Source organism: Pistacia vera, unplaced genomic scaffold, assembly GCF_008641045.1.
Source record: "Pistacia vera cultivar Batoury unplaced genomic scaffold, PisVer_v2 Contig196, whole genome shotgun sequence".
Lineage (NCBI taxonomy): Eukaryota > Viridiplantae > Streptophyta > Magnoliopsida > Sapindales > Anacardiaceae > Pistacia > Pistacia vera.
This window is the reverse complement of record NW_022195997.1, coordinates 1175062-1199937: the sequence shown is the minus strand read 5'-3', so window position 1 is coordinate 1199937 and position 24876 is coordinate 1175062. Positions and strand designations below refer to the sequence as shown.

The following is a 24876-nucleotide window of genomic DNA, read 5'->3' as shown; positions in this document are numbered from 1 at the left end:
ATATACGTCTTTATAAACATCGTCTTGACACCGAGACCATCATATCTTTTTGTGCTGAGAAACTTGCATATCTTATTTGTTCCTAAGGCTTGGTTGAAGTAACATTTTGCTCTAATCCTATTACACCAAGTTGTTATGACTTATGAACACATATAAGCACGATCGTCAAATATTCCTTTAACATAATTGGAGTTAATGAATATCTGCTCCTGATTTCAAAACACTACGTCTATTTTCAACACTGATAACGTTAAGTTCAGTTGTGTAAGGACTAACACACAAGTCATAATTACAACACTAGCAAGCTGCTAGACACATGCACTCGGAAAGCAGTGGAAAAACACATAAAAAGAAAATTGAATTTGGAAACATACAGCGATAAATCATCAACGGAAATATGCATTCCCAAGACTATTCAAGCGATCAGTTGATGGATAAGCTTTAGTCCTGAAGTCAGCTTGTTGAGGAAAATCCCTTTCTGAATTAGCTCCTCCTTCCCAAGACCCCTGAACTGACCTCCTGGTTGAACCGTATCTCTCAAATTCAATCCGCTGCCTTGGGGCACTCTGTGACCTAACCTTAGCCCGTGATGATTCTGTGTTAGCCATATAATTAGGGTAACCTGAGCATCCACCAAAGAAACCCCAGGAGCACTCACTCCTAGTGGGTGTGAAAAGACCTCTTCTTGCACTACTTCCTGGTCTATATGATGCAGAAGATGCATGTGGGCTGTTCTCAGCAGTCCTCAAAGTTGCTTCGCCTTTTCCGACTGGAGACTTTACAGAGCTTAATGATAAAACATCACCAGAAGTTACACTTGGGACTGGGTTCACAGTTTTTGCTGATAATTTTGATGGAGAGTCTATCATCATGAAGCTGTGATTGTTGTAATCCGAAGCGGAAACATGCTGTGAATTCCTGAAGGTTCTATTGTGTTGTTTGGGGGTCAAGTTAGGCTTCCAAGTATCTACTTCCAAAATCTTGTCACTCTTCTCATCATCTGCATGTCCATTTCTAAGTGAATTGACACTGTGGTTGTGTGATAAATTTTCTTCCATCCAATGATCTAACCAATTTGAACCCAATCGTGCTTTCTCTAGGTCAATGATATCCCTCAAGTTTGAATTAGAACCACATCTCTGCATTCAATGAAACAGAAGAATGCAGTTAAAATTACCTGGCACGCACGTTATAAAATTTTGATGACAGTAGGAAAGTATTCAGAACCAAATTACGAAATCACTAAAATTTGACAAGTGAGACTTATTTCTTTTATCATAGCACAATTTCCATATCTGTTATTTATCTTTCTCTAATAACATTCTCAAATTCAAACTTCATTTGAATCCTAAATGAAGAACACAAAGTATCTCTGTCTAGGAAGAAGCCATATAAAACTATGCTGCTGGTTAAAAAGTACGAGTCTTGAAGAAGCACTTTCAACTTTTTATCTTATAAAATAATTTAAACATACAAAAGAAGAGAAAAAATTTTCTGAAAGTATCATATAGGGTATGAAATAAGTAATGTAAGATTCTATGGAACCAATCAAGTGGTACCTTCAGGATTGAGGGCCCATCAAACTTAGTACTTTGAGCACGAAGTTGATATTCTGCTTTGTCAGGACTCGGTGGTAGCTGCAAGTAGAAGACCGTTCAGTTCAAGCATTCTCTTAAATTTTGTTAAAATTAACAATACCTTTTACTACATAGTTGAATAATACAATAGTTAAAGAACAATATGAATTTTGCTCAAGTCAAATTATGGACTTGACAGCACTTTCACATTTGATTTGACCATTTAAGGTAGAAGTCTACTTGTCCCCTAAATTCCAGAATCAAGTCACATGTTAATAAAATTCAAAACTTTACTAATACTAGGTAAAATAAAACCTTACCAACCCCAATCATGGCCTTTGAAGTAGCATAAAGAAACATTTGGGGCATTCCTGTAGAACAAGCCTAAAAGTAAAGCTGCCCTCATATAATCAAGTAAACATTCTCATCAGTCCACTCTTTTTATAAATGAACATGCCAGAAAAAATTTTAAGAGACTACAGCTAGCTGACAGAACTGGCGCTTCAAATGCTTTTACAATTGACATGAAGCACTTTTTTCCATGTCCCATGCCTCTTTTTAATACATTTGCAAAGACACTGTAGATATCCTACATAATAACCCTTGAATCTTGAATTTATCTAGATTAATTTAGCATGCGGTCCTTAAAAGGTTCAATATGCACATGTTTACCATATGAAAAGGCAAACTTACAGCCTAACTCAAATTATTATTAAATGTTTTGGTATGAACAGAGATACTAACAACTAAGCCCAGCTGGAAAACACAAAAAAGTAAGTATATAGTTCTCCTTACGGGATGACGAGAAAGAGAGGACTTGCTGGTACAACGCAAAGATTCTGACACATGCGAGCGACTAGCACGGGCTCTTGCCTGCACTTTTACTAATGTTTGCATGCGCTTAAGCATATCTGCTGTTTGCTTCCTCACAATGTGACCTCTCACCAGTGCTTGAAGCTTCACTAATGCTTTTAGTGCCTTCAGTGCCCTCCTTGCCTTTAGAATTAACACCAAACGTAAATAAATCAGATGCCTATCTCCACTTCAGATTAATTAACCATCCAATATATATATCAGAAATGAATACTATTAATTAAGTAGTTGAGTGCTATACCTATACTGTAACTTACTGCAAAAAATGCATTTTTTAATTTTAAGAAAAAAAAAAAGAAAAAGTGCTACCAGTAATTATAACATTGTTTAGGTCTAAAAGTTGTGGTGGTGCAGGAGTCCAGGAATTTAAAAACGATTTGCGCCAGATTAGCATGCAATTCACAAGGGAGAGAAACATGGGTGTAATCATTATCTCTCTCACATACCTAACAAAAACAAGGGCAGGAAAAAGAGTAAACAATGAACTCTATTCTAATCATAGTTTTAAATAATCATTGAAAACGTAAACTGGAAGGCGGGCTAATACAATGTAGACCAAAGTCAAATCAGAAAGACAAACGTTAAGCTATTTCTTTTGTCTATTAACCACAATATTAAAACTTTGAGAACCCAAAAAGAACTTAAACTGTTCTAAACTCAATTCAAACATCAACATCAGGATTTTCTTGCCAAATTAGAAAAGGCAACAGAATAAAAAAAACTTTGATAGTTGCTACAAAAACATAATTTAGGCAAAAATGGAAAGTCAGCTGATAAAGTTGATATCAAAAGGCAAACCCAGAAAAAGTACTTATTGCAATTCCTGTAGATGAAGCTAATCAACCAGCTCACCTACTAAAGAGATTGGTCCATCAGCCCGGATGTGACCAGTAACCACCATGGTCCACTAAGTTTATATATAACTTGTTTAGTTAATGAAGCATAATACTTAGTTACATGTTCATGAACAGTGCTCTTCCTGTTTTGTGCAGACACTAAGTTGAAGACAAAGGTAAATCCAAATACCTAAAAACGCCTAAAATAGAACATGTCTTGGGTTAAACATACTGGCACTGCATACCAAATCATATCCAGCCACAGCAGTTTGATTATTGACTAATAACCCGTTAATCCTAGAACTCCAGTACTAAAAAAAATTTAACACCCTTAATATAATTTGGTCACGCGCGTACAGAGACAGTGGGGGGAGTTGTGATGAGATTCTTGAGAATAACATGATCTTTTACATAAAGAGGAGACACGTGCGAACACGTGACACGAAAAAAGTGAAGGAATTTTGAAATGAAACAAGTACAGATAAACACAGTAAGACGCCGTGGATAAGAGGGAATCACTTCTTTTCCGTTTGGAGTAACGGCGAAATCACTAATNTCCAAATACCTAAAAACGCCTAAAATAGAACACGTCTTGGGTTAAACATACTGGCACGCATACCAAATCATATCCAGCCACGGCAGTTTGATTATTGACTAATAACCCGTTAATCCTAGAACTCCAGTACTAAAAAAAATTTAACACCCTTAATATAATTTGGTCACGCGCGTAAAGAGACAGTGGGGGGAGTTGTGATGAGACTCTTGAGAATAACATGATCTTTTACATAAGAGGAGACACGTGCGAACACGTGACACGAAAAAAGTGAAGGAATTTTGAAATGAAACAAGTACAGATAAACACAGTAAGACGCCGTGGATAAGAGGGAATCACTTCTTTTCCGTTTGGAGTAACGGCGAAATCACTAATCGCACACCACTCACTACTGTGTCGGCGGACCTTACTCAATACTTACTGTCTATCAAACTCATCTTTTATCTTGTCTTGTTCCTTCTTCTGTTTCTTTCATATTTCTGGGACCATTTGTCCTTCCAACTTGAAAATATATTCACACCATTGTTTTATTTTTACCAGTTAAGTTTATTAAAAAAAAAATTGGAAAAAAATTATTTTTGAAAACACAATCAAACAAAGAGTTCTATCATGCTGGATCGAAAATAGTAAATCAGTAATTACTAACCAGATAGCCTCGAAACGCGGACTGTATTTTAACGGTGGCGAGTTCCTCAGACCAGCGTTGGTGGCTAACATGAGGGGAGGCGGAAACACCGCTACGGCCACCAGCGCCGGTCAATCTGACAACCTCCGCCGCCGCATGAGCAGCCGCAAGAGCCGCCTCTGCGACAGCCGCAGTGGCGGCGGCAACAGCTATGGCGTGCTTGTTAGCATCCAAATTAGCATCGAATGAAGTCAAGGAAAGGTCACGCTTGGTGGAGTGAGAGGAGAGTACGGAATTGGAGGATCTAGTGAAGCTCCATCTTTTCTTCTCTTTAGGCGTGGCAGAGTTACTGGGCTTTTTAGCGCCAAAAAGTCGGCGAAAAAAGCCCATGGTTCATTGCCGGAAAGGGTGGAATAAAAAAAAAGCGTAGCGTTTAGGAGGTTTAGAGAGAAGATTTAAGAGTATGTGGAAGGAGAGAAAGAGAGAAGAAGAGTGTTATCTAGTGGGAAAGGTGAAAAGATGTTTATAATATTGAGCTAGGAATAATGGAGCATTGCATGTACACGCGTACTTCAGGAGTTTGTTTAGCACGCGTGGCATTATCTTCGTTTCTGGACGCTTACGTTTTCATGGCGTAAAAATTATTTACAAATTGGATAGAAAAGGTTTGTTATTATGTAATATTTCAACCTAAGAGTAATGGATTGATTAAAATTCGTATCTTTAAATGGTCGGAGTGGTTTAATAAAAACTCTTAAATATATTATTTAAGAGATTTAAATTTCCTTTCGATTATTAATAAGAGTAGTAATTGAAATTCTTATCTAACTAATAATTCAAGATTTTAAGAAATTAATTGAAATGCTTGTATATTAACTTAGACACCTCGACCTAAAAAAAAAACCCCTAAATTGAATCGAATCTCTTTTTATAAACATGCCTTGATAATATATCCACCTAATAGAAAGGTAACATTAACATAACAAACATTATTTATTGTTTGATGTCAGGAAGAAAGCTACAAATGCAATGGCTAGAGCCCCTAGGCGTCAGTATGAGAAAGACCCAAACGTCACCGTGCTTACGGGTTTGTTAGGTCGGGGTTGGACATGGAGGGAGGGTCCAACCAATTTAATTTCGAAAACAAAAGCTTCTCCTTTTTTCTGTACCTAATCCATACTTACAATTATATATGGGTAATACTAGAGTATTAACCTTTTCTCACCAATTTTTTTTTTGGTAATTCTGAATTCATAATTAATTAGTATGATCTATATATGATCCATATGAGACTTGTTATAAATTAACCAATTATAAATTGTTACATTAAAATTATAAAAAAAAATTATACGAGAGAATTATTGATATAATATTATTTATTTTATATATATATACATATATCAACTATCAATAATTCAGTACGTATTGGAGTCTTTGTCGTCTTCAGTTCGAGATTACATTTTCTGGCTTCTTTGACTGTTTGATTTTCTTTTGACTTTATAGTACCAACTACCACGTACCAACTTAACTAAAACTTTCAGAGACAAGAGTGCTGCGGAATTTGAATGAGAGTCCAGGGACACTTTTTCAGGCCTCAAATCTAGTGCAATTGCATTATTGGATAATTGGTTGGTTCAATCCCAGTTGGATTTCTCCCTTGCACACCGGACATTGGACATTTGCTGATGCTTGTAGAATCAGAATCTGGACAACTCACGAAACTGGAAACAATATTTTTTACCAATATGCTTAGACGCCATTACTAAATTTGTGCGTAGTAGGTCTTGCCTGATTGTTTAAGCGAGTCAAATTGTGTCAGGTTACATTTCGTGAGAGAGATTAGGTGATGCTAATTGTCTTTGGTTGAAAATTAATTAACTTTATAAATAAATCAGATTCCATTTTCACCTTATCTCACTCAACTAATTAATTAAATAATTAATGTATCTTGCAAACCTAATTACAACTACTTTCAATATTTAATTATCATGGTAGAGTTTATGAAATTGGTGTTAGGTTGTAGAGAAAATTTAAAGAGAAACTTGTATTGAATGAATATATATTGTTAGAAAATGCTGGGAAGAGACCTTTTACAGTCATAAATGTCACTGGAAAAAAAAAATTTAAAAGTATCAACAAAGTTATTTTCCTTCTTCCTTGCTTATGAAATTATGTTTATCTTTTTGGGTCATTTCTGGGGCTTCTTCTGAATTTACTTAAATCCAGCCCATAAAGCCTAATGGCCTCAAATCTTGTTCCTCATCTGTGTATGTGCAACACGATTGGTCACTGTAACCATCTACTTTCTCTAAGAGTGTGAGATTAAACAATTTAAGTCCTGGTGATTTTAGTTCTTAATTGAATAATATGATCACTGCAACTCTTCTTTATTTGATAAGCTACTTAATTACCTCTCAATCACATTATTTTGTCAAGTTGCCATTGTCTTTTAGCTCAACCTTGAAACTCATTATATCATCAAATATATCAAACCAGACTGAAGTTAAAGAATGTATTGAAAGGAAAATCAATTATTTATTTCATAAAACCAATCTCACTTTCTAACATATTCTATAGGACTCGGTCATGGACCAGAATACATATTTTATAGAAAGAGAAATTTTTTGGTAGAACTCTTGACATTATTTTATTACTCCACTCGCCTGGGCTTCATGCAGTGATATTCTTTATCTGCATATATTATGAGAAAAAAAAAAATTCAGAAATATAGTCAAATATTATAATAAGAGAATGATAATTAATGAATATAAGATCCATACTTCAGTCGTACTGTATGACAACTTGAGGTTTTAAACTATTGCAAAAAAAAAATTCGATCTTTTTTCAAAAGCAGAAATTATAGTTAGTTAATGGTATTAGTTAAGTATGCTTACGATCAATTAGCACAGTCGAGGCGCGGGAGATTGCATTGTGAAGGCAGGCGAGCTGAAATTCTAATGGTGTTGCAAATACAGTCGTGGTCCACAGACTGGAGAGCGTTGCAGCAATCGGCACTAGGACTGGAGTCAGTGACACCAGGCACCACAAAGGGTGCGCACACATTGAGGTTGGTGAGCTCACTGGCGCAGTTTTGTGCGTTAGCCTTCTGGGTCTGCGCTGCTAGTGCAATGAGCAAGACAAGCAATGCAGCTTTAGAGCTGAGATACACCAGAGACTTAAGACCTGCCATGCCTAGTTAGCTATAAAAACTCTTGATACTTTCTTTTTAATTTTATCTTAAATTCTTGTGTGTAAATTCCTATGGTTTCACTTCCATTTATACTGGTTTTGGAGATAGTAAGAGGCGTGCTTTTGCATGAGTTAACTAACTAAAGGTTCTGAGCTCATCCTATTAGTGTTGGATTCTAGAATAGTAGTTAGAAGATACAAAAAGACTCATTCATAAATTTGTATGTACAGAATAGTACGGGTTATTTGATCTAGATCTCTTCCTACTTGTGTTTTTTTTATTTTTTATTTTATTTTGGTATCTGATCTAATTTATGTTTATCTCAATTATTTTCTAGAGACTTGAAATTAATGTCTAGATAAGTCTCTAATGACTATTCTTTATTAATAGTTATAGGTATTTGAACTCAGGACTTTTTCTTGAGTAATACACTAAAAAATTTTAAATGAACCGTCAAACTACTTAAAGGTAGATTTCTAGTTGACTTTGAATGCCTACCAGTTACGATATGTGTTGATGTTGTACCTTATTTAATGACAGAGAATGTAAATAATTTTTTTAAAATGAAACAAGTTGGGAGCATGGAATGGCACACGCTGAAGCTATGATTTTATCACTTAAAAAAAGGGGAGGCCAATCCATTCAACGCAGGATTGTCAGATTAATCCGGGAGATTTTAACAATGGCATTGACCCAAAATTGGTTGCAAATGAACTGATCCAAAGAATAACTAAAGAAGAAGAAGTGAATACAAAAAAGCCACTAGAAATAGAGCAAACAAAATCTTCATGAAGATTTAAGCACGGTTTGATCAGAGGCGGCAGCATCAGCCGTCCAATACAACTTCACAGCAAAAAGAAGCTTCTCCCTCTCAAGAGGCCCATCCTCATGATCAACAATTTGACTATCCCAATTCATAGCGTCCGTAATCTTCTTTATCTTCACTAGAACATCAACATCATCTCGAAAGATTACACTTCCTTCGGGTCTCAGAATCCGATCCATCTCCAACAAAATATCTTCCATTTCACATCTAAAACGCAAATGCCCTCATTAGAATACTCAAAGGATCAATAGAGTTAATCCTAAATTTGCCTTCATAAATATACAATTACCTGTTTTTGTAGAGACTAAACACAGAGTCAGCATGAATAAGGTCATAAGTTCTAGGATAAGTTGACATTGCCTCACACCTGCAGTATAAAAATGTATTAGACACTCCATTTTCTAATTATATTGTGAATCCAACCCAAGTGAAAGTAATTGAAGTTTACCAATTCTGATATGTTCCTATTAATCCCCTTTCATATATGACTCCAAGGGTATTGAGCTTAGCCTCAACAGGAACCACATTCATTACCCAAACTGGGTGATCAATGAGAGCAGCAGCAAATCCTCCCAAGTTGGCATTCATGTCTAAAAGGTTGCGGTACCGCCCCGCTTGTCCTAATTGTTTGTTCACTGTTTTATAATATGACACCCTTCTCTTCCATAGTCGAGAGTTTTCTTTGAAGATTTCAGGTGTTACTCCTTTCACGGTTCCTCTACTAATCCTTGGTGGAATTGCGTTTAGTCTCTCAGGCCACTTGGCCAGTTTACCACCAGCAATCTCTTGATTACTTGAAACTTCAGGCAACCGAATCAAACAAGTATCCATTTCTGTATACCTGGAAAATAATCAAGATTGAACATGATCAAACATGCAATTAAATTGAAAATACTAGAAATGCAGGTTCAATTTGGGTTATGGGAAATACAAACCAGGCTTTGTCAGGATCTTGAGCGGGGCAGAAATGTGGGTTCTGGTTAAGTTTGCGGTTTACTTTACAATTCAAATGATTGACAGGTTTTTGCCAAATAGCAATGTCATCTTTGTCATACAACTTTTTCCAGCAAAGGCTCTTAGCTACATTTTCAATTGAGGTCTGTTCAGCATTCAAATCCTCCTTTGTTCTTTCCCAACCTTTCCAATATCTCTTCCAATTGATTGGCGGGCCAGACAATATCCAATACCCACCAGGTCGCAGAACTCGATCAACTTCAATCAAATAAATTCCACCTATGAACACAACATGTAAAATTTCATATCAAATCCATATGGGCACATTAATGGTACGAAATCTTGTTAAAGGGAATTACCAAACTGGTTCCATGGAATGAGGCAGCGAGAGCAGTGAGCCATGTCAAAAGCCCTGGACGGATAAGGAAGTCTCTTTGAAGCAAGAACTCCGATCAAAGCAGGAACTCCCCGCTCAAGGGCAAATTGAACTTGTGCCTCGTGGGTGTCCCTTGGGGCAAACGACATCGTTAGGATGTTGCGTGACAGAAGATAGGCCCCCCAACTGGCAACCTGCGTGGTTACATTTTAATATGTGCACCAAACTACGTGTTAAATAATTTTGATTATTGAATTTTTAATTAGGAAGTATTTGGAGCGATCCAATACATGCTTGCCTTTCAAAGGTAAACTAGCAATAAAAGTAATTACAATAAATATAACAATTATTTATTTATTTATCACTTCAAAATGTGCATTGATGGTAGATTCAAAGGGCCCTGAATACTCTGTATATTCCCAGCGTGTAAGGCAAGTACAAGGAGATTTCTTCAATCTGAAAGTGCACATAAATCGACAGTAGTTTCCAGTAAACTTAATAAAACTCCGGATCAATCAAAATAAAGTATGCATCAAATATCGAAGAGCCTCGTTGACCAACGTATTTTTCTTGGACTTTTAAAATAAGTACCCAACCCAAAAATAGTACAATTAACTAAAATAAACTAATAATAAAAAAATTCAAATAAAAATATAATAAGAGAAGAAGCACGTACCCCACAGCCAGTATCAATTGCGGTACGTATAGAGCCATCATTTTGATTGATCAACTTCCCAATATCGTCAATATACGCATCAGCTCCATTAGGGAACATGGTTCCTCCTCCCGGGAATCTAAAACGATCACCTTCATATCTGATCCAATTTTGCACTGCCTTCTCCACAGTCAACTCCTTGTGCGGAACATTAGCGTACCAAACCAGATCCCTACTCGCCGGCCACGTAAATGGGTTCTTGTAACCGTACGGTGCCGGGACTCGGCATTTCAATAACTCTTTCTTCTCAGGACAGTGTCTCTCTCTATATATCAACCTACTTCTTTCAAATTTCAGAGATCTTTTCGCGTCCTCACATGGCGTATACTCACTGTACGATGTGTTGCATGGTGGGTACGCTTTGACCTTGGTTGACTCGGTAACAACAGCTTTAGCGAAATGGTGAGATGAGAAATCTAGGGCTTTGGCGTTGATGGTATTGGTTTTATTTGAGGCACAAGCGAAATTGACGGTGGTGGTGGTGGTGGAAGAGAGGGTTGATGGACCGCCGCGTTGCCAGAAACCTAAGAGATAAGAGAGAAAGCAAAGGAAGAAAACGAGTGTGATGGAGTAGAGATTGGCTAATTTCTTGGAGAAAAATGCTGTGGGAATGGCGGAGTTTTTTGAAGGTTTAGAGGTGGGGTTGTATGGTAAGTTTGGAGGACCAGCCATGGCTTTTGCTTAAGGTGATAAGAGTATATGGAAGCTGGTTCTGCTACGTATTTATGGTTTTGAGTTGAAGAGAAATAGGTTGACGATGAAGTTAGTCATGTGGGTTATGATTTTGTGAAAAGATAAAATAATTCATAAAAATTAACATTACATCAAGGGAAGGTAGAGAACATGTAGGTTGCAGATGGAGAGAAATGGGAAATGACACAGAGAGAGAGAGAGAGAGAGAGGGAGAGGGAGAGTCTTAGGTAATTGGAAATTAATATTAATTATTGAATTAGGAGTGTAAATTAATGTGAGATTTAGAAGGCGTGGGCTAGTTAAATCCTGTCCGGTTGAGGACATAAAAGGAATTGAATAATGGGATGGAGACTGTGATTGGTTGGTCGAATTGTAAACACTATTGCTCCTCTTGAGATCGATTCCTTGGGACTGCAAGAACATTGTTTTGGCTACTATAGACATCAATTGAATATATATACATATAAAAGATCTGCTTGACCATGTTTGAATTATTTGTTTGCAAAATAGGAAAGGATATTCTTTATATGGAAATGTTTATGAGATTATGATTCTTTATATGTAGTTATCTTTAAGTTGTCATTTAGAAAGGATTTTATATCTAGGTTAGAGAATCTTGATGGTGAATTTTTCATATAAATAAAATGTATATTTATTAATTTCTAAATACAAAAAATAAGTTTTTTATTCAAATTCAATGAACTTTTTAAATTTAATGAAGAAATTCTTTATTTTCAAGAAAGAGACTTAATGGGGGAGATAATTCATAAATAAAATGCATAGAAACTTGTAATATATTAATTAAAATTAGAATAGAGAATAAAATTTAACTTTCTAGATGTATAGAGTCAAACTCAATCTTGTTTTTATGGATAAACTCGTTACAATAAAGAGTTTGAGTCATATAAATAAATCTTTTGGAAATGCTCTGATCCTCCAACAAAATATTAAATTCACAATTTCAAGAAAATTTATGACAATTCCCGGATCTTAGGCCACAAATTTTTAGGATTTTTGAAACTAATCAAATAGATATAAATATTATTATCCAAATATCAGTGAAACCAATATTTATATATTTTTTTTTTTATAAAGTAAAATGAATACGAATAGGATAGTTAAACAAACTCACCTACATTTTATTAAATTAAATTAAGAGTGGTGTTAGGGAGGTACTTTAGCTAGCCAATTATATCAATTATAGAATAATCATTGTCAAAATAGATAAGTTATGTGATACTTGATTTCATAAATTATAAATACTATAAATCAAATTAATTGTCAAGTTAATATTAATTATTTGAAAGAAAAAATATATATCATATATGTAGTGTTGCTCCTATCAAAATTAAGAATTTGGTTATTTCATAATTAGTAAAAGTAATGGATTAATTGCAGTGTAAGGAAAAAAAAAAAAAAATAGTGTAAGAAAATAAAAAAAATATGAAATTAAATAATACCGAATCCGGGGCGACCCGGGGATGGGAATAACCATATCCCCGCTGGCTGGGCATAGGGATTCGTCGACATCCCCGTCCTAGGGACAGGCTGGGCACGAAGACAGGTCCCCAGCCATGCCCATCCCTATAATAATAGATGCTAAATATACTCCACGCCTCTGAATTTTATCAGCAGGAGGAAGAATTTGGTGAAGAAACCTCCATGCAAGAGTTGAAAATTTAGGGGGAAGAAAGTTTTCCCAAATACTAGGAAGTGATTTTTGAATTCTTCATGACCATGAAGCCATTGAAAGCTCACCAGTCACAGGTTTTTCCATACAAGTTGATCAAGCTCATCCGAGGGGAACATATTTCAAATTTACATTGCAATATCAGGGAAAGCAATTTGAAAATCTTGCGGAATATTCATCTCTGATTATCAATAATATCTGAAACCCTTGCGCGAAGATAGGAATTTTTTGAATTTGGAGTATTTGAAGGATTCAGGTGTGTAGCCATCAGAGGCGTGTTGAGCCCAGAAAGAAATGAAGAAACACAACAAAACAAAAGCCTTTGTAAATCTTATTATTCTTTGTTTTCTTATCCTCCTATAAAACTAAGACCTCAAATTTCAATTATTTTTCCTTCATTTTGAATCATTGATCAGCTCAACGGAAATTTGTACCTTTAAAAAAATAAAAAATAAAAAACCATTATTGAACAGGGTGTAATTATCGGTGACTATTGATGAGGAAAAGCTCAACCGCGGAAGTCGGAACCGCCCATGAGCCCACCGGAATACTTTTGCCTCCATTCAAATTAATTAGTTGTATAGCATTGACGTGTTAGGTCTGTTTGAGTGATGTTGTGGTTTTAAACAAACGTGGTGTCACATATACAAATTGATGTGGCACAATGTGAATGCATAATTAGACAAAATCAATTCAGTAAAAGTTAATTAATATAAATAAATGATGTGAGTATAAAATATTATATATATATATATATGTTAGAAATTTTCTTGATCGTGGGTTACCATTAATTATAATTCTTTTTTATTTAAAACTAGGTAAATGTGTAGTCTAAATGAGATTTTCAGATGAGTTTTATGTGATCGTTTTAAGATTACCCAATACAGTTCATTATAATAATTTGGGTAGACGACTAGTGTGGACTTGGGGCTTTTAACGGGCTTCAAGATTCGTTACGTATTTAATGAGAGGGCCCAATTAACCAATATTAAAATTGGTTAGGTCCCTTTTTCAAACGCATCAAAACAACTTAACCCATTGTAAGTCGGCGTAAAAACAAATTGGCTTGGATTGATGTATAATTTTCTTACATTTTATAGCCGAAATATCCTCAATCAACGAGGCTAAGTAACTAACCTCCAAGTAATCAGGTAAAGTTTCACAACCAATTCAATAAAAAATAATTATCTTTTTCATCGTTTTCTTATTATTATTTTACTTTTTTTTTTTTTACATGCATGTGAGAAGGTAAACATATCCCAAGAGTTATTTGCAAACTGTTATTTAGTAATGTGGTGTATTTTTTATGGCAGGAACGAAATTTTCTATTGTTCAAGAACATGCGGCCGGAGAAGTACAGATATTTTGGAAGTAGTAGTGTTTGGGGAGGTAAGGCTTCGGCTCCACTCTTTGAAGTTCAAAGATAATAGCAGAGTTCGTAAAGTGGTTGAAGAATGGAACCTCCCCAGGGATTGTATAAAGACTGACACATTCTAACTCTTTTACCATGTTGTTATTCATGTTGTGCAACTTCTGTGTCCTTTTCAGATATTGTAGAGGGAGCAAATGTGGTTATGAAAGTGTGGAATTGATATGGTGTTGCTGGGATAAGGAGAGGAGACCTGTTATTTGGGCAGGGAAGCTGGCTTTTTTCTGCTCTTCTACCCTGTTTCTTGCTGCGGGTTTAAGGACTATCTCAATCCTTTCCACACCCTCTTTTCACTGGTGGTGTCCTTGTTGGCTAATGTGTTTGGGAGTTTGTTTTACGGTTTGGATGAAGGCAATCAGTTTTTTTTTTTTTTGTTAGCCTTGTCTATATGTAAATTTGTACAGGCTGGTTTTTTGGTTTGATGTAAGGCCTGCCATTTTTGTGTTGCTGGTCCGCTGTCCTAGGCTTCCGTGTGATTTGCCCGCTGGATGTCTGAACTGTTTTTTGCTGTTTTTTTGCTTTTGCTGTGTTTGTTTGGCTCCTGGGAATGTCCAGGTTGTTTAAACTCTTGTAGAGATTCCCTTGTTGGGGGTCTCATTCTTTCATTCTTTATACTATTTCCATTTACCCAAAAAATAAAATAAAATGTAAAATTAACAATATTATTAAAGGGTGTTTTTTAGTGTTTTAAAAGAAATTGAAAAGGGGGAAGTCAATATTACTGGAAGAGTACTTGCATAAATGGAGATATATATGACATTTGAAGCGTAAGACAAAAAACTTTATATTAGTTTTTTCATATTTAATAAAATAATAAAGTAATTTATTTAAAAAAATTATATCAATCTCCATATGTTTTTTCTAGAAATTTTTATTATTAAAATCATTTACAAAAAGATAAATGCAATGGATAAAGATATAAAAATTATAATAAAAATATATTACTTTAATATAATAAATAAATAAAAAATAGAACAATAGAACCTGAAATTTGGTTGGAATAACTCCTACAGTGGTATGATTTAAAATCCGGAGAATTTGTAATGAGTTTAGATTGAAATATTAAGTTTAGAGATGGAATAAAAATAGAAAGGAGTGAAAATCGAAATCTAACCTTCTAATAAGATTTTAACAAATTTGGAAGTAAATTATGTATTTATATATTGATAGCTAGAGATTAAAAATAATGTTGAAAATTTTAATTAAATAAGATGAATTTGACTTTGAAATATCAATAATGATGCTGTTATAAAATTTATATATATATATTAAATTTCCAATATATAGTTTTAGGAGGTCAGCAATCAAAATAGAAAAAAATAAACCAAATTAAAGAAACTTTTCTTTTCAATGAGGTCAGCAACCCAATCAACTCCTAGGTGATCGAGTGGTTTGATAAGAGCCTCTTATATATATTATTCAAGAGATCTTAAATTTGAATTCCTCTTTGAATGTTAATAAGAGTGTTCATTGGAGGTTCGTCTGACCGTTAACTTTAGGGTCACAAAAAATGTTTTGAATACGTACAAACTAGTTCAAACACTCTCTATCAATAAAAAAAAATAAAATAAAAAAAGTCAGCAACCCCCACTCATCTATACTTGGGTTCATCCCAGATCGTAAGAATAGTTGTTTATATATGAAATGTATATATTTTATTTAAAATAACCTCGCCGAAACAAAGATATTTATTGAACAAAAAGAAACTACATGACATAAAGTAAGGACGGACTAGCTCCATGGAAGACAAGTACGATCTCCATCTAGAGGAAGCATACAAGCACGATCAAATTGTGAAGTAATAATCCAGTTGCATTGTCTGCAGTCATCTCTTCTTGCGTCGAAAATTTCGACAGAATGCGGTTGGCCAGAAAATAGAAAATTGCCATACAATTCGTTTTCCAAGAAAGCGTCTCGAAATGAAGAAAGAAAGTCTCACCTTTAACAATTGTAATGGCCGTAAAGACTTGGCTGGCTTGGTACCAAAAGACAACAACATGCAATTCGCAATATATCCTCGCCATTCGTTTCCAAACCATTAAGGATAGTTACATTTCTTCTAGGTCGATGGAACAAAGAAGCATCGCAGATAATTATGTATGGCACCACCAGAACCAGAAACAAGATAGGATTCCTGAATGGATCATGCTTGCTGAAAATCTGCAGAATTGAGAGGAAAGGTTCGGGACTATATATTTGAAAATGAGAGACTGATTCAAAAGTACTGTATATATAATATAACAGAGTCGTCTATCCTCTCTAGTATTTTACATATGGAAGTTTATGGTAAGTTTTATTAAGGCCTAAAATTAATAATATACCATTGTAATCCTAATATTTAAATTAATACTAACGAAATAATCCAAAATTTTTATTACTTTCGGTAATAAAGGCTAAATATTTAAAATTTTTTGTTGTCTTGTATATTTATAACATATTTTGGATACTACCAACTCATCCTAAAACTTTCCCAAAATCACATTCTAATTGATTTGTTACTGTATGTGTAATAAATTAAAAGTAATACTACACATCCTAAATACTATTCGGAATTCATATCCCAAATGACTGTCAGATGGGCATTGTCATATTATCAATACATCGTTATTTATTTATATGTCAATACCACATATGATTACTAATTTTGCTATATGGAATTTGGGTTAAATTTTGGGAATAGTAGTATAATATTAAGTTTAGAGATGGAATACTATAAAAGGAGTGGAAATCAAAATCTAACCTTCTAATAAGAAATATTAAATTAGTTTAACAATTTTAAAAGATGATTGAAGATTTTATTTGGAAGTAACTGTGCATATAAATGTATATATTTAACTACCATTTTGTGACATGATGTTAAAAGATAAATGATTCAACATGAGTCTTGGTTTGAGTCCTTCCAAGCACTAAATAGAGTGGTCATTGAGAATTTATCTAACCATTCATTCGGTCTCGAAATTAGATGAGGTGTATGTAAACTGACCCAACACCAGTCACAAAAAAAAAATTAAATAAATAATATTTTATTTAAAATAACCTCGCTGGAGGGCTAACTAGCTCCAAGGAAGACAAGTACGATTTCCATCTAGAGGAAGCATGCAAGCAAGATTAAATTGTGAAGTAATAATCCAGTTGCATTGTCTGCAGTCATCTCTTTTCGAATCGAAAATTTTGACATTATGGGATTGGCAGAAAATAGAAAACTGCTATACAATTTACTTGTTCCAAGAGGGCCGTCTCGAAAATGAATAGTGAAAGTCTGATTTTGACAATTGTAATGTTCAGAAGCTTGGCTGGCTTGTAGCAAAAGAACAACTTGAAATCCGCAATATGTTCTCGCCATTCGTTTCTAAACCATTAAGGATACTTACATTTCTCTAGGTCGATGGAACAAAGAAGCATTGCAGATAATTATGCATGGCATGGCACCAGCAAATCAGAAACAAGATAGCATTGCTGAATGGATTCATGCTTGTGGAAAATCTGCAAGAATTAAGAGGAACTTTTTCTTTCTATTGATTGAGGTTTGGGGACTGTGTATTAAAAATGAGAGACTGAATTGAAAGTATATATAGCAGAGTCGTCTATCAATGGAAGAATTTATGTTGTGTGACTTTATGGTAGTTTAAATGGAAGAATAAATATGTCTTGGCGTTAGGCATCCCTTTGATTAAGGCTAATTATAATATGCCATTATATCCTAACATTTAAGTTATATTATTGAATTAATCCAAAAATTTTGATTCCTTTCTGTATATTAAAATTGTTTGCTGTCTATTAAATTCTAACATATTTTTGAATAATACAACTCATCCTAAACATTCCTAAAAATTACATTCCAAATGATGTGTTACCATATGTGTTTTGAGGGTAAATAATTAAGAATATACTAAACACACACCTAAACTTATCCAAATTTATATCCCAAATGACGAGTCGCATATGGGCACCGTCGTATTGTTTATATATCATTATTTTATTTACATCAATGCCACTATGATCACATATAATTTGGTATAAGAAATGTTGGGAATAGTAGTAGTATTATACAGTTTTAGGAGCCCTTATTCTTAATTCTTAAATGGGCTCTACAGTCTACAATTACTCACTTGCCAAGGGCTGCAGCGGGCAGTACTATGGAAATGGTACCATTTTCTTGACTGTTGGTACACCTGGAAAGTGGGAACATGACACAATTTCGAGCTAAAATCCAAAAGTGATTGTGGCGGACCATATGGGCAATGCTAAGACCGTACCTAACCGGACCAGAGAATTTAAGAAACTAGCCTCTTTGTCTAATAATCTCAACATTTCTCCTATTATTATTTTGCACCAGGCTGAAAACCAAGCTGATCATTTCCTTGCTTTCGGAATTACACAAGTGTTGCGCTTTAATAATGTCACACCAAATTTTCATTCATGTCTAGCTCCTGAGGTTTCATTGTATCTGGAAGAGACCACTCGAAGTGTGAATAAAGATGCCAACACCAACGACTGCCTTATAGCCATCGGCATTCCTGCACAAATTTCCTTCCACTACCAAACGGCAGGTCTGAATCTAGCCTTTGTAATCCAAACTAGAATCGGACCTCTCTGGTTTGAAACTCAAGGCTTTTCCCAAATGGTAGGGTCTCTTGCAATAGCCCATACGTTCACGAAAACCTGAGAGTCCTAGGAATGGGATTTCATCACCTCCATCTTCGATCGCTCTGTGTGGAAGCAGAAGCGGCGCTGGAGGGTGTAATCTCAAAGTTCCTTGACGGCATACAGTAAGAAGGTTGGCTAGATTTTCCTCTGTTACAAAATCTTCTGAGACTTGTTGTGCAAGCTCTTCGCGAATCTTATCATGGCTTCCGGATCTTCAGGAGTTCCGCCAATGCCTCTACTGTTGAAGTTGTACTATCAGACACTGCAGCCAGAGTTCCTGTATGCCCCCAACAAAATATGGGATTAATTACGTCAAGTTTTAACGATAATGGTTTAAAAAGAAAACTAAATTATTGGATTTACAGAACTGTCCCTCGTGAAAAAAACAACGTACCACGAATATTAAACTGATTTGCTCATCGGAAAATCCACTGTCAACAATGCGTCCAAGAAATCTCTATGGTTACTCGGATGATCACCACCTCGACGTTTCTCTTCTCTTTTATGGTGCTGTCCCAAATTCCACACATTTTCTTAACGCATTCATCAGCCTTCTTCCTCAGACCCTGAAGATCAAACCCCTCATATTGGAAACAGATCTGATATATTTGGTGCTGTCCATAACTCCATCATTTCTCTTACAAGCCCGCCATTCCTCTACTTCTCTGCTACCGAAAGCTAGGAAATCTTTTGATAGTAAATATTTGACAAGGAGTTAAACGTGGTAACACAAGACTTCCCGAATTTGCACCTTTTGTCCTTCTTTGAACCCAGAAACTCCACCAGTTCACCAATCTTTTTTTCTCTTATATGGAACTGGCTATCAACGATTTTTGACCCGAAAAGCTCATTTTTCATGAGGGCTCGGAAATTCTTCCCACTCTCAGTGCACTCAGGATCGAGCAATTGAGTCCCGATTGTACTTAGGCTCTCGTGCGAATGAGACACATGGCACGTGCCTGCCTGAAATTTTCCCTGTCGTGGGTCTTAAGTATGGCAGCTGCAGCATCCGGGGAGGAGCCGACAACCACAAGTTGACTTCCAAGACGGACGGAAATGAGAGGGCCATAAGTCTTGGAAATTTGGGCGAATGAGACATGTGGGTTGTCACCAATAAGGGATAGGTTTCCTATGATAGGCCACGGTTTCGGACCTGGTGGAAGTTTTACTGGAATTTTGGAGAATTTTCTTTTGAGGATGAGAAGTAAAAAAGCTGGAACAAGAAGCAAGAGAGTGATAGGAAGATAAGTTTCTACTGGTATACATATGGAGGCCATGATCGATCTGCCAAATATTATTAGATAGATGGACAGAAAGACTGGGGAGCAGTATACTTATAGCGAATGGCAAGACAAGAGTAGGTGTCATGCCATTTCTAGATCAATAACAACAATTAACTAAACTTCAAGGAAGAAACTGTTAGTTATATTAATAATAAGTGTCAATTTATTTAAAATACAATCCACTTTGGTGTTTTTTAATCATCTTATTACCAGCCTTAATCATCAACGGATTCTCCTTAGATATTTTGTCGGATTAAAACCAAATCTCCTATGGCCCATAAGAAAAAGCAATCTAGCTGTTTAATGTTTTCTCCGTGGAGCGTAATATTGTACGTTATAATAATGATTAGCTTATAAATGTGTTATATAATTAGATAAAAATTATATAAAATATATATGAAATAACTATTTTATCTTTTATTTTTTGTTTAGTTATATAACTCAAGAAAAAGTAAGGAAGGTAGCTCGGCTTCATTAATATTTATGATTTATAACCCAAAATGGTTAAAAGAGGTTTACTCTTTTTATTGAGTTTTTTTATTTAAACCTTGGAGTTAGGGGTGGATCGAGGCTAGGCCTACCCTCACATTTAAAAAAAAAAAAAAAATTATATAGGCCTACAAAAAAATTGTTATTAATATATATATTCAGACTTATCCTCACATTTAAAAAAAAATGAAAACTATTATACTAACAAAAAAAACTTGCTATTAATATATATATTTCAGGCTCATATCATATTAAAAGTTTAAAACTTTCTCAACTGATTTTTATGATTTTATCTCAAAAATTATTTACTCTCTTATTCTCTCTTTCTCTTTCTCTTTCTCATGCTATTCGCTCTTAAAACTTTTGAAAACCAAAATTGTTGAAGGTTTCACTACTCAAGGTACCACGATCAGCTCCGTTTTTTGTTTAATTAGTTTTAAGTATGTGTATTGCTCATTTCAATTTAGTTTATTTTAGGGTTGAATGATTGTTATTTTTTTGAGGTTTTTTATTTTAATTTGATGGAAAAATGCATGGATCTTGTGAGTTTTGTTTTGTGTCTAAGAATGCTCATACTTTCCCAAATTAAAGCTAACTATATTTTACTGGACGTTATTCTTCACCTTTCACTCACCACTTTCCTACATTTCAAACGTAACTGTTTAGCTGCTCAAAAAGTTATTAAAGAAATTTTGAGTTACTATTTATGTTTATACCAATAAAATTTCCCATTTTTTTTTTTCATTCATATTAAAAGTCAACGTAACGTTGACTTGATTTAAGTTTTGGTTAATTTTAGTTTAGGCTAGATTTGAGCAAAGTCATGAAAATTTATATTATAATCTTTGGAAGCCAAAAATAAAACAAAAAATTAAATAAAAAAAGAGGAGAAATAAGAAATTTGTTTGGAATATTTTGGGTGGATTGTGGTATTTCGCTTTCTTCACATTGAAGAGGTTTTTGTAAGTAAAAATTTTCTTGTGAATTGAATGTTTTCAATATATTTATTCAAGGTTTTGCTTCTTATAGATTTATTCAAGTAAGAATATATTGTGTTATTATATTATTTCTTTTTAGGTTTTTGATAATATATTATTTCGTTTGTTTAAAGCTTGATGATTTTTTAAAATTTTTTATTAATTATTTGATAAAACAATGACAAAACTAGAGAGGCCCCGACAAAAAAATTATGGATCTCTTACTACTTGAAACCACCAATTATAATAATATTATGATTTATTTACCTTGTTATCGATAAAGTATTCAATAAACCTAAATAATTTAGTCGGTGTCACTCGGTGGAGCACTTTTATATATATATATATATATATTCAGACAAATACATCAAATTTAGGAAAAGTAGGGCCCTATCTGAGGTTTGGATTAAAAGCTTCGGATGTGTGCCCGACGTATGCACAGTTCATGCATGAAAAATGTGATACATAAAATGAATAAGGCAGTGTTGTCTGTTCGTTTATTTTTTAACCCACCATTTTCGTTTTTCTGAAATGGAAAATGAGAAAATGAGAAAGAAATGGGACTGGATAGAGAGAGAGAGAGAGAGAGAGAGAGAGAGAGAGAGAGAGAGAGAATGAATGGTCTCACTTCAAGTATAATAAAACTAAGAATGGAATTAAATTATATTTATTCTTTTATTCTTTTATACTTTCATATTCTCTTTTTTTTTTAATTTATTTTTAACACAAAATTATAAATTGGAATGAATTATTAACATATTTAATACAAACTCATTGTATCAATAAAATAAATACCATTTTAAAATATGTTTTATCAATTGTGTAAGTGATAAAATTCGCATTTTTTTTTATTTTTCTTCATTATGTTTTCAAACAAACATATTTTTTATTTTTCAAATATTTTTAATTTAAAAAAATAGAACAAAAACATAAAATTCATAAAAAACACATTCTAAGTTAATGTTTAAATCTTATTCTAATGAGTCTTTGGTTGTCACTTCTAATTAGTCTAAACAAGATTGATAAGATCATTGGTTTGAGTTTAAATCTTATTCTAATCTGACCAAGTTGTTGACTTTCTTTTATGATATGAGAATCATCTAAATTCATATTATATATAATAATTTTTGAAATATTTTAAAAGCTATTTGAATTTTTTTATCTTTTACCTTGATACGAGAAGATTTTTGATATTTTAATCTTATTTTTTATTTGTATATATAAAAAAATATAAGAATAAAATTTTGTTGAAATTATGAGTTTAAATTTCCAATAAATTAATAAAAAAACACAAAAGTAGAAAATCTAAAATTAATTCCTTACCATTTTATTGAGAGATTAAGGCTTGGTTTGGAATTGTTGTAGTTTACCCTTAATCATTTTTTAGCCAACTTTAGCCATAATCAACTTTTAAAATAATTTAGAGGCAGTTTATTAAAAGGTCATCTGAAGTTTACATTTAATTAAAAGGCTATCAAGTTTTAAAGTGTTAACTAAATAGCCATATTATTGATTAAGGGTAATTAGTGCTTAATTAGGATTAATGAAGTATTATGTAATCTTTTCAAAATTATACTATATTCCAAAAAACCCGAAATTGTTGCAAACAAACCCAAACACCTTCTTCTTCCTCCCGCCATTAACGCAACTCTACCTCTGCATCTTCTTCTCTTCTTCTTAGCTTCGTCTACATCTTCTTCTTCTTCCTCCTTCCTCTACATCTTCTTCTTCATCATTCCTCTATATCTTCTTCTTCCTCATTCCTCTATATCTTCTTGTTCCTCCGCCATTAACACTTTCTTGTTCCTCCACCATTAACATCTTCTCCGCCAAAGATCCCCCTCCTCCTCCTCCTCCTGATATTTCGTCTAGGTATGTGTATCCCCTTTTTACATTTTATATTTAGATTTACAAAGATTTAATAATGGATGGGGTTTGGGTTATGATTTTGATTTAGTTGTTTAGGTTGTTGGGTTTTGTTTGATGTAATGCAAGTTGAAAGGAGTGAAATTTGTTGAAAATTTGTTCTGGGTATGATGGATCGATTGTAGGTGGAGATGACTAAAAATGTGTTCTTATAATGGATCGCTTAAACAATCTGGTGTATCGCTTAAGCGATCTGATAGGTCTGGTAATGCAGCAGATAGATCACTTAAGCGATCAGGTATGCAGCAGATAGATCGCTTAAGCGATCTGGTAAAAGTCTAGTGTATAGGAGCAGATTGCTTAAGCGATCAGTAAATGGCATAAGAGCGTTTAAGCGATACAATAGACCATATAAGCGACTGTACAGATTCTTTTTAAAATATTTGAACCCTTAATACAGTCAAAAGCTAGGAAATCTTTTGATAAGTAAATATTTGACAAGGAGTTAAACGTGGTAACAAACAAGACTTCCCGAATTTGCACCTTTTGTCCTTCCTTTGAACCCAGAAACTCCACCAGTTCACCAATCTTTTTTTCTCTTATATGGAACTGGCTATCAACGATTTTTGACCCGAAAAGCTCATTTTTCATGAGGGCTCGGAAATTCTTCCACTCTTCAGTGCACTCGAAGGTCCAAGCAATTGAGTCCCGATTGTACTTAGGCTCTCGTGCGAATGAGACACATGGCACGTGCCTCCCTGAGAGTTCCCTGTCGTGGGTCTTAAGTATGGCAGCTGCAGCAGCCGGGGAGGAGCCGACAACCACAAGTTGACTTCCAAGACGGACGGAAATGAGAGGGCCATAAGTCTTGGAAATTTGGGCGAATGAGACATGTGGGTTGTCACCAATAAGGGATAGGTTTCCTATGATAGGCCACGGTTTCGGACCTGGTGGAAGTTTTACTGGATTTTTGGAGAATTTTTTTTTGAGGATGAGAAGTAAAAAAGCTGGAACAAGAAGCAAGAGAGTGATAGGAAGATAAGTTTCTACTGGTATGAATATGGAGGCCATGATCGATCTGCCAAATATTATTAGATAGATGAGCAGAAAAACTGGGGAGCAGTATACTTATAGCGAATGGCAAGATAAGAGTAGGTGTCCTAACTAATATATTTATAAATTATAAATTATAAATTCAAATTAGATACACAATTCACACGTTACAAATTGAAGTTAAATAAGCAATTTTAATATAACTTTGAAGGAGTTGTTAATTT

At 34.3% G+C, this 24876-nt stretch overlaps 4 protein-coding genes across 4 annotated transcripts; all 4 read right to left on the bottom strand.

Moving 5' to 3' along the window:
• Nucleotides 1–210: 210 nt before the first annotated feature.
• On the bottom strand, nucleotides 211–4972 carry LOC116127965 (protein IQ-DOMAIN 14-like). Its single transcript, XM_031413626.1, has 4 exons — nucleotides 4486–4972; nucleotides 2373–2573; nucleotides 1560–1637; nucleotides 211–1139 (listed from the first exon to the last, which is right to left on the bottom strand). Exons 1-4 carry the CDS (start codon nucleotides 4852–4854, stop codon nucleotides 387–389), a joined length of 1401 nt encoding a protein of 466 aa, XP_031269486.1. The 5' UTR covers nucleotides 4855–4972; the 3' UTR covers nucleotides 211–386.
• A 2145-nt stretch (nucleotides 4973–7117) lies between these two features.
• LOC116127964 (stamen-specific protein FIL1-like) lies at nucleotides 7118–7654 on the bottom strand. The gene is made up of 2 exons (XM_031413625.1): nucleotides 7359–7654; nucleotides 7118–7155 (listed from the first exon to the last, which is right to left on the bottom strand). The coding sequence occupies exon 1, from the start codon at nucleotides 7652–7654 to the stop codon at nucleotides 7361–7363; it is 294 nt and encodes a 97-aa protein (XP_031269485.1). The 3' UTR covers nucleotides 7118–7155; nucleotides 7359–7360.
• A 618-nt stretch (nucleotides 7655–8272) lies between these two features.
• LOC116127970 (probable methyltransferase PMT16) lies at nucleotides 8273–11197 on the bottom strand. The gene is made up of 6 exons (XM_031413630.1): nucleotides 10487–11197; nucleotides 9794–10004; nucleotides 9416–9713; nucleotides 8929–9321; nucleotides 8770–8847; nucleotides 8273–8687 (listed from the first exon to the last, which is right to left on the bottom strand). The coding sequence occupies exons 1-6, from the start codon at nucleotides 11195–11197 to the stop codon at nucleotides 8441–8443; spliced, it is 1938 nt and encodes a 645-aa protein (XP_031269490.1). The 3' UTR covers nucleotides 8273–8440.
• Nucleotides 11198–19907: 8710 nt separating this feature from the next.
• On the bottom strand, nucleotides 19908–24670 carry LOC116127896 (probable (S)-N-methylcoclaurine 3'-hydroxylase isozyme 2). The gene is made up of 2 exons (XM_031413554.1): nucleotides 24058–24670; nucleotides 19908–20197 (listed from the first exon to the last, which is right to left on the bottom strand). The coding sequence occupies exons 1-2, from the start codon at nucleotides 24668–24670 to the stop codon at nucleotides 19908–19910; spliced, it is 903 nt and encodes a 300-aa protein (XP_031269414.1).
• Nucleotides 24671–24876: the final 206 nt, after the last annotated feature.

Coding starts and splice junctions, on each gene's coding strand:
- LOC116127896 (XM_031413554.1), bottom strand. CDS start 24,670: ATGGCCTCCATATTCATACCAGTAGAAACTTATCTTCCTATCACTCTC. Junction 20,198..24,057: donor AGATTTCCTAGCTTTTGACT/GTATTAAGGGTT, acceptor TTCTTGTTCCAG/CTTTTTTACTTCTCATCCTC.
- LOC116127965 (XM_031413626.1), bottom strand. CDS start 4,854: ATGGGCTTTTTTCGCCGACTTTTTGGCGCTAAAAAGCCCAGTAACTCT. Junction 2,574..4,485: donor CCGCGTTTCGAGGCTATCTG/GTTAGTAATTAC, acceptor TTAATTCTAAAG/GCAAGGAGGGCACTGAAGGC. Junction 1,638..2,372: donor CCTCTCTTTCTCGTCATCCC/GTAAGGAGAACT, acceptor TTCTACTTGCAG/CTACCACCGAGTCCTGACAA.
- LOC116127970 (XM_031413630.1), bottom strand. CDS start 11,197: ATGGCTGGTCCTCCAAACTTACCATACAACCCCACCTCTAAACCTTCA. Junction 9,714..9,793: donor CATTCCATGGAACCAGTTTG/GTAATTCCCTTT, acceptor TTGTGTTCATAG/GTGGAATTTATTTGATTGAA. Junction 8,848..8,928: donor ATAGGAACATATCAGAATTG/GTAAACTTCAAT, acceptor TTTATACTGCAG/GTGTGAGGCAATGTCAACTT.
- LOC116127964 (XM_031413625.1), bottom strand. CDS start 7,654: ATGGCAGGTCTTAAGTCTCTGGTGTATCTCAGCTCTAAAGCTGCATTG.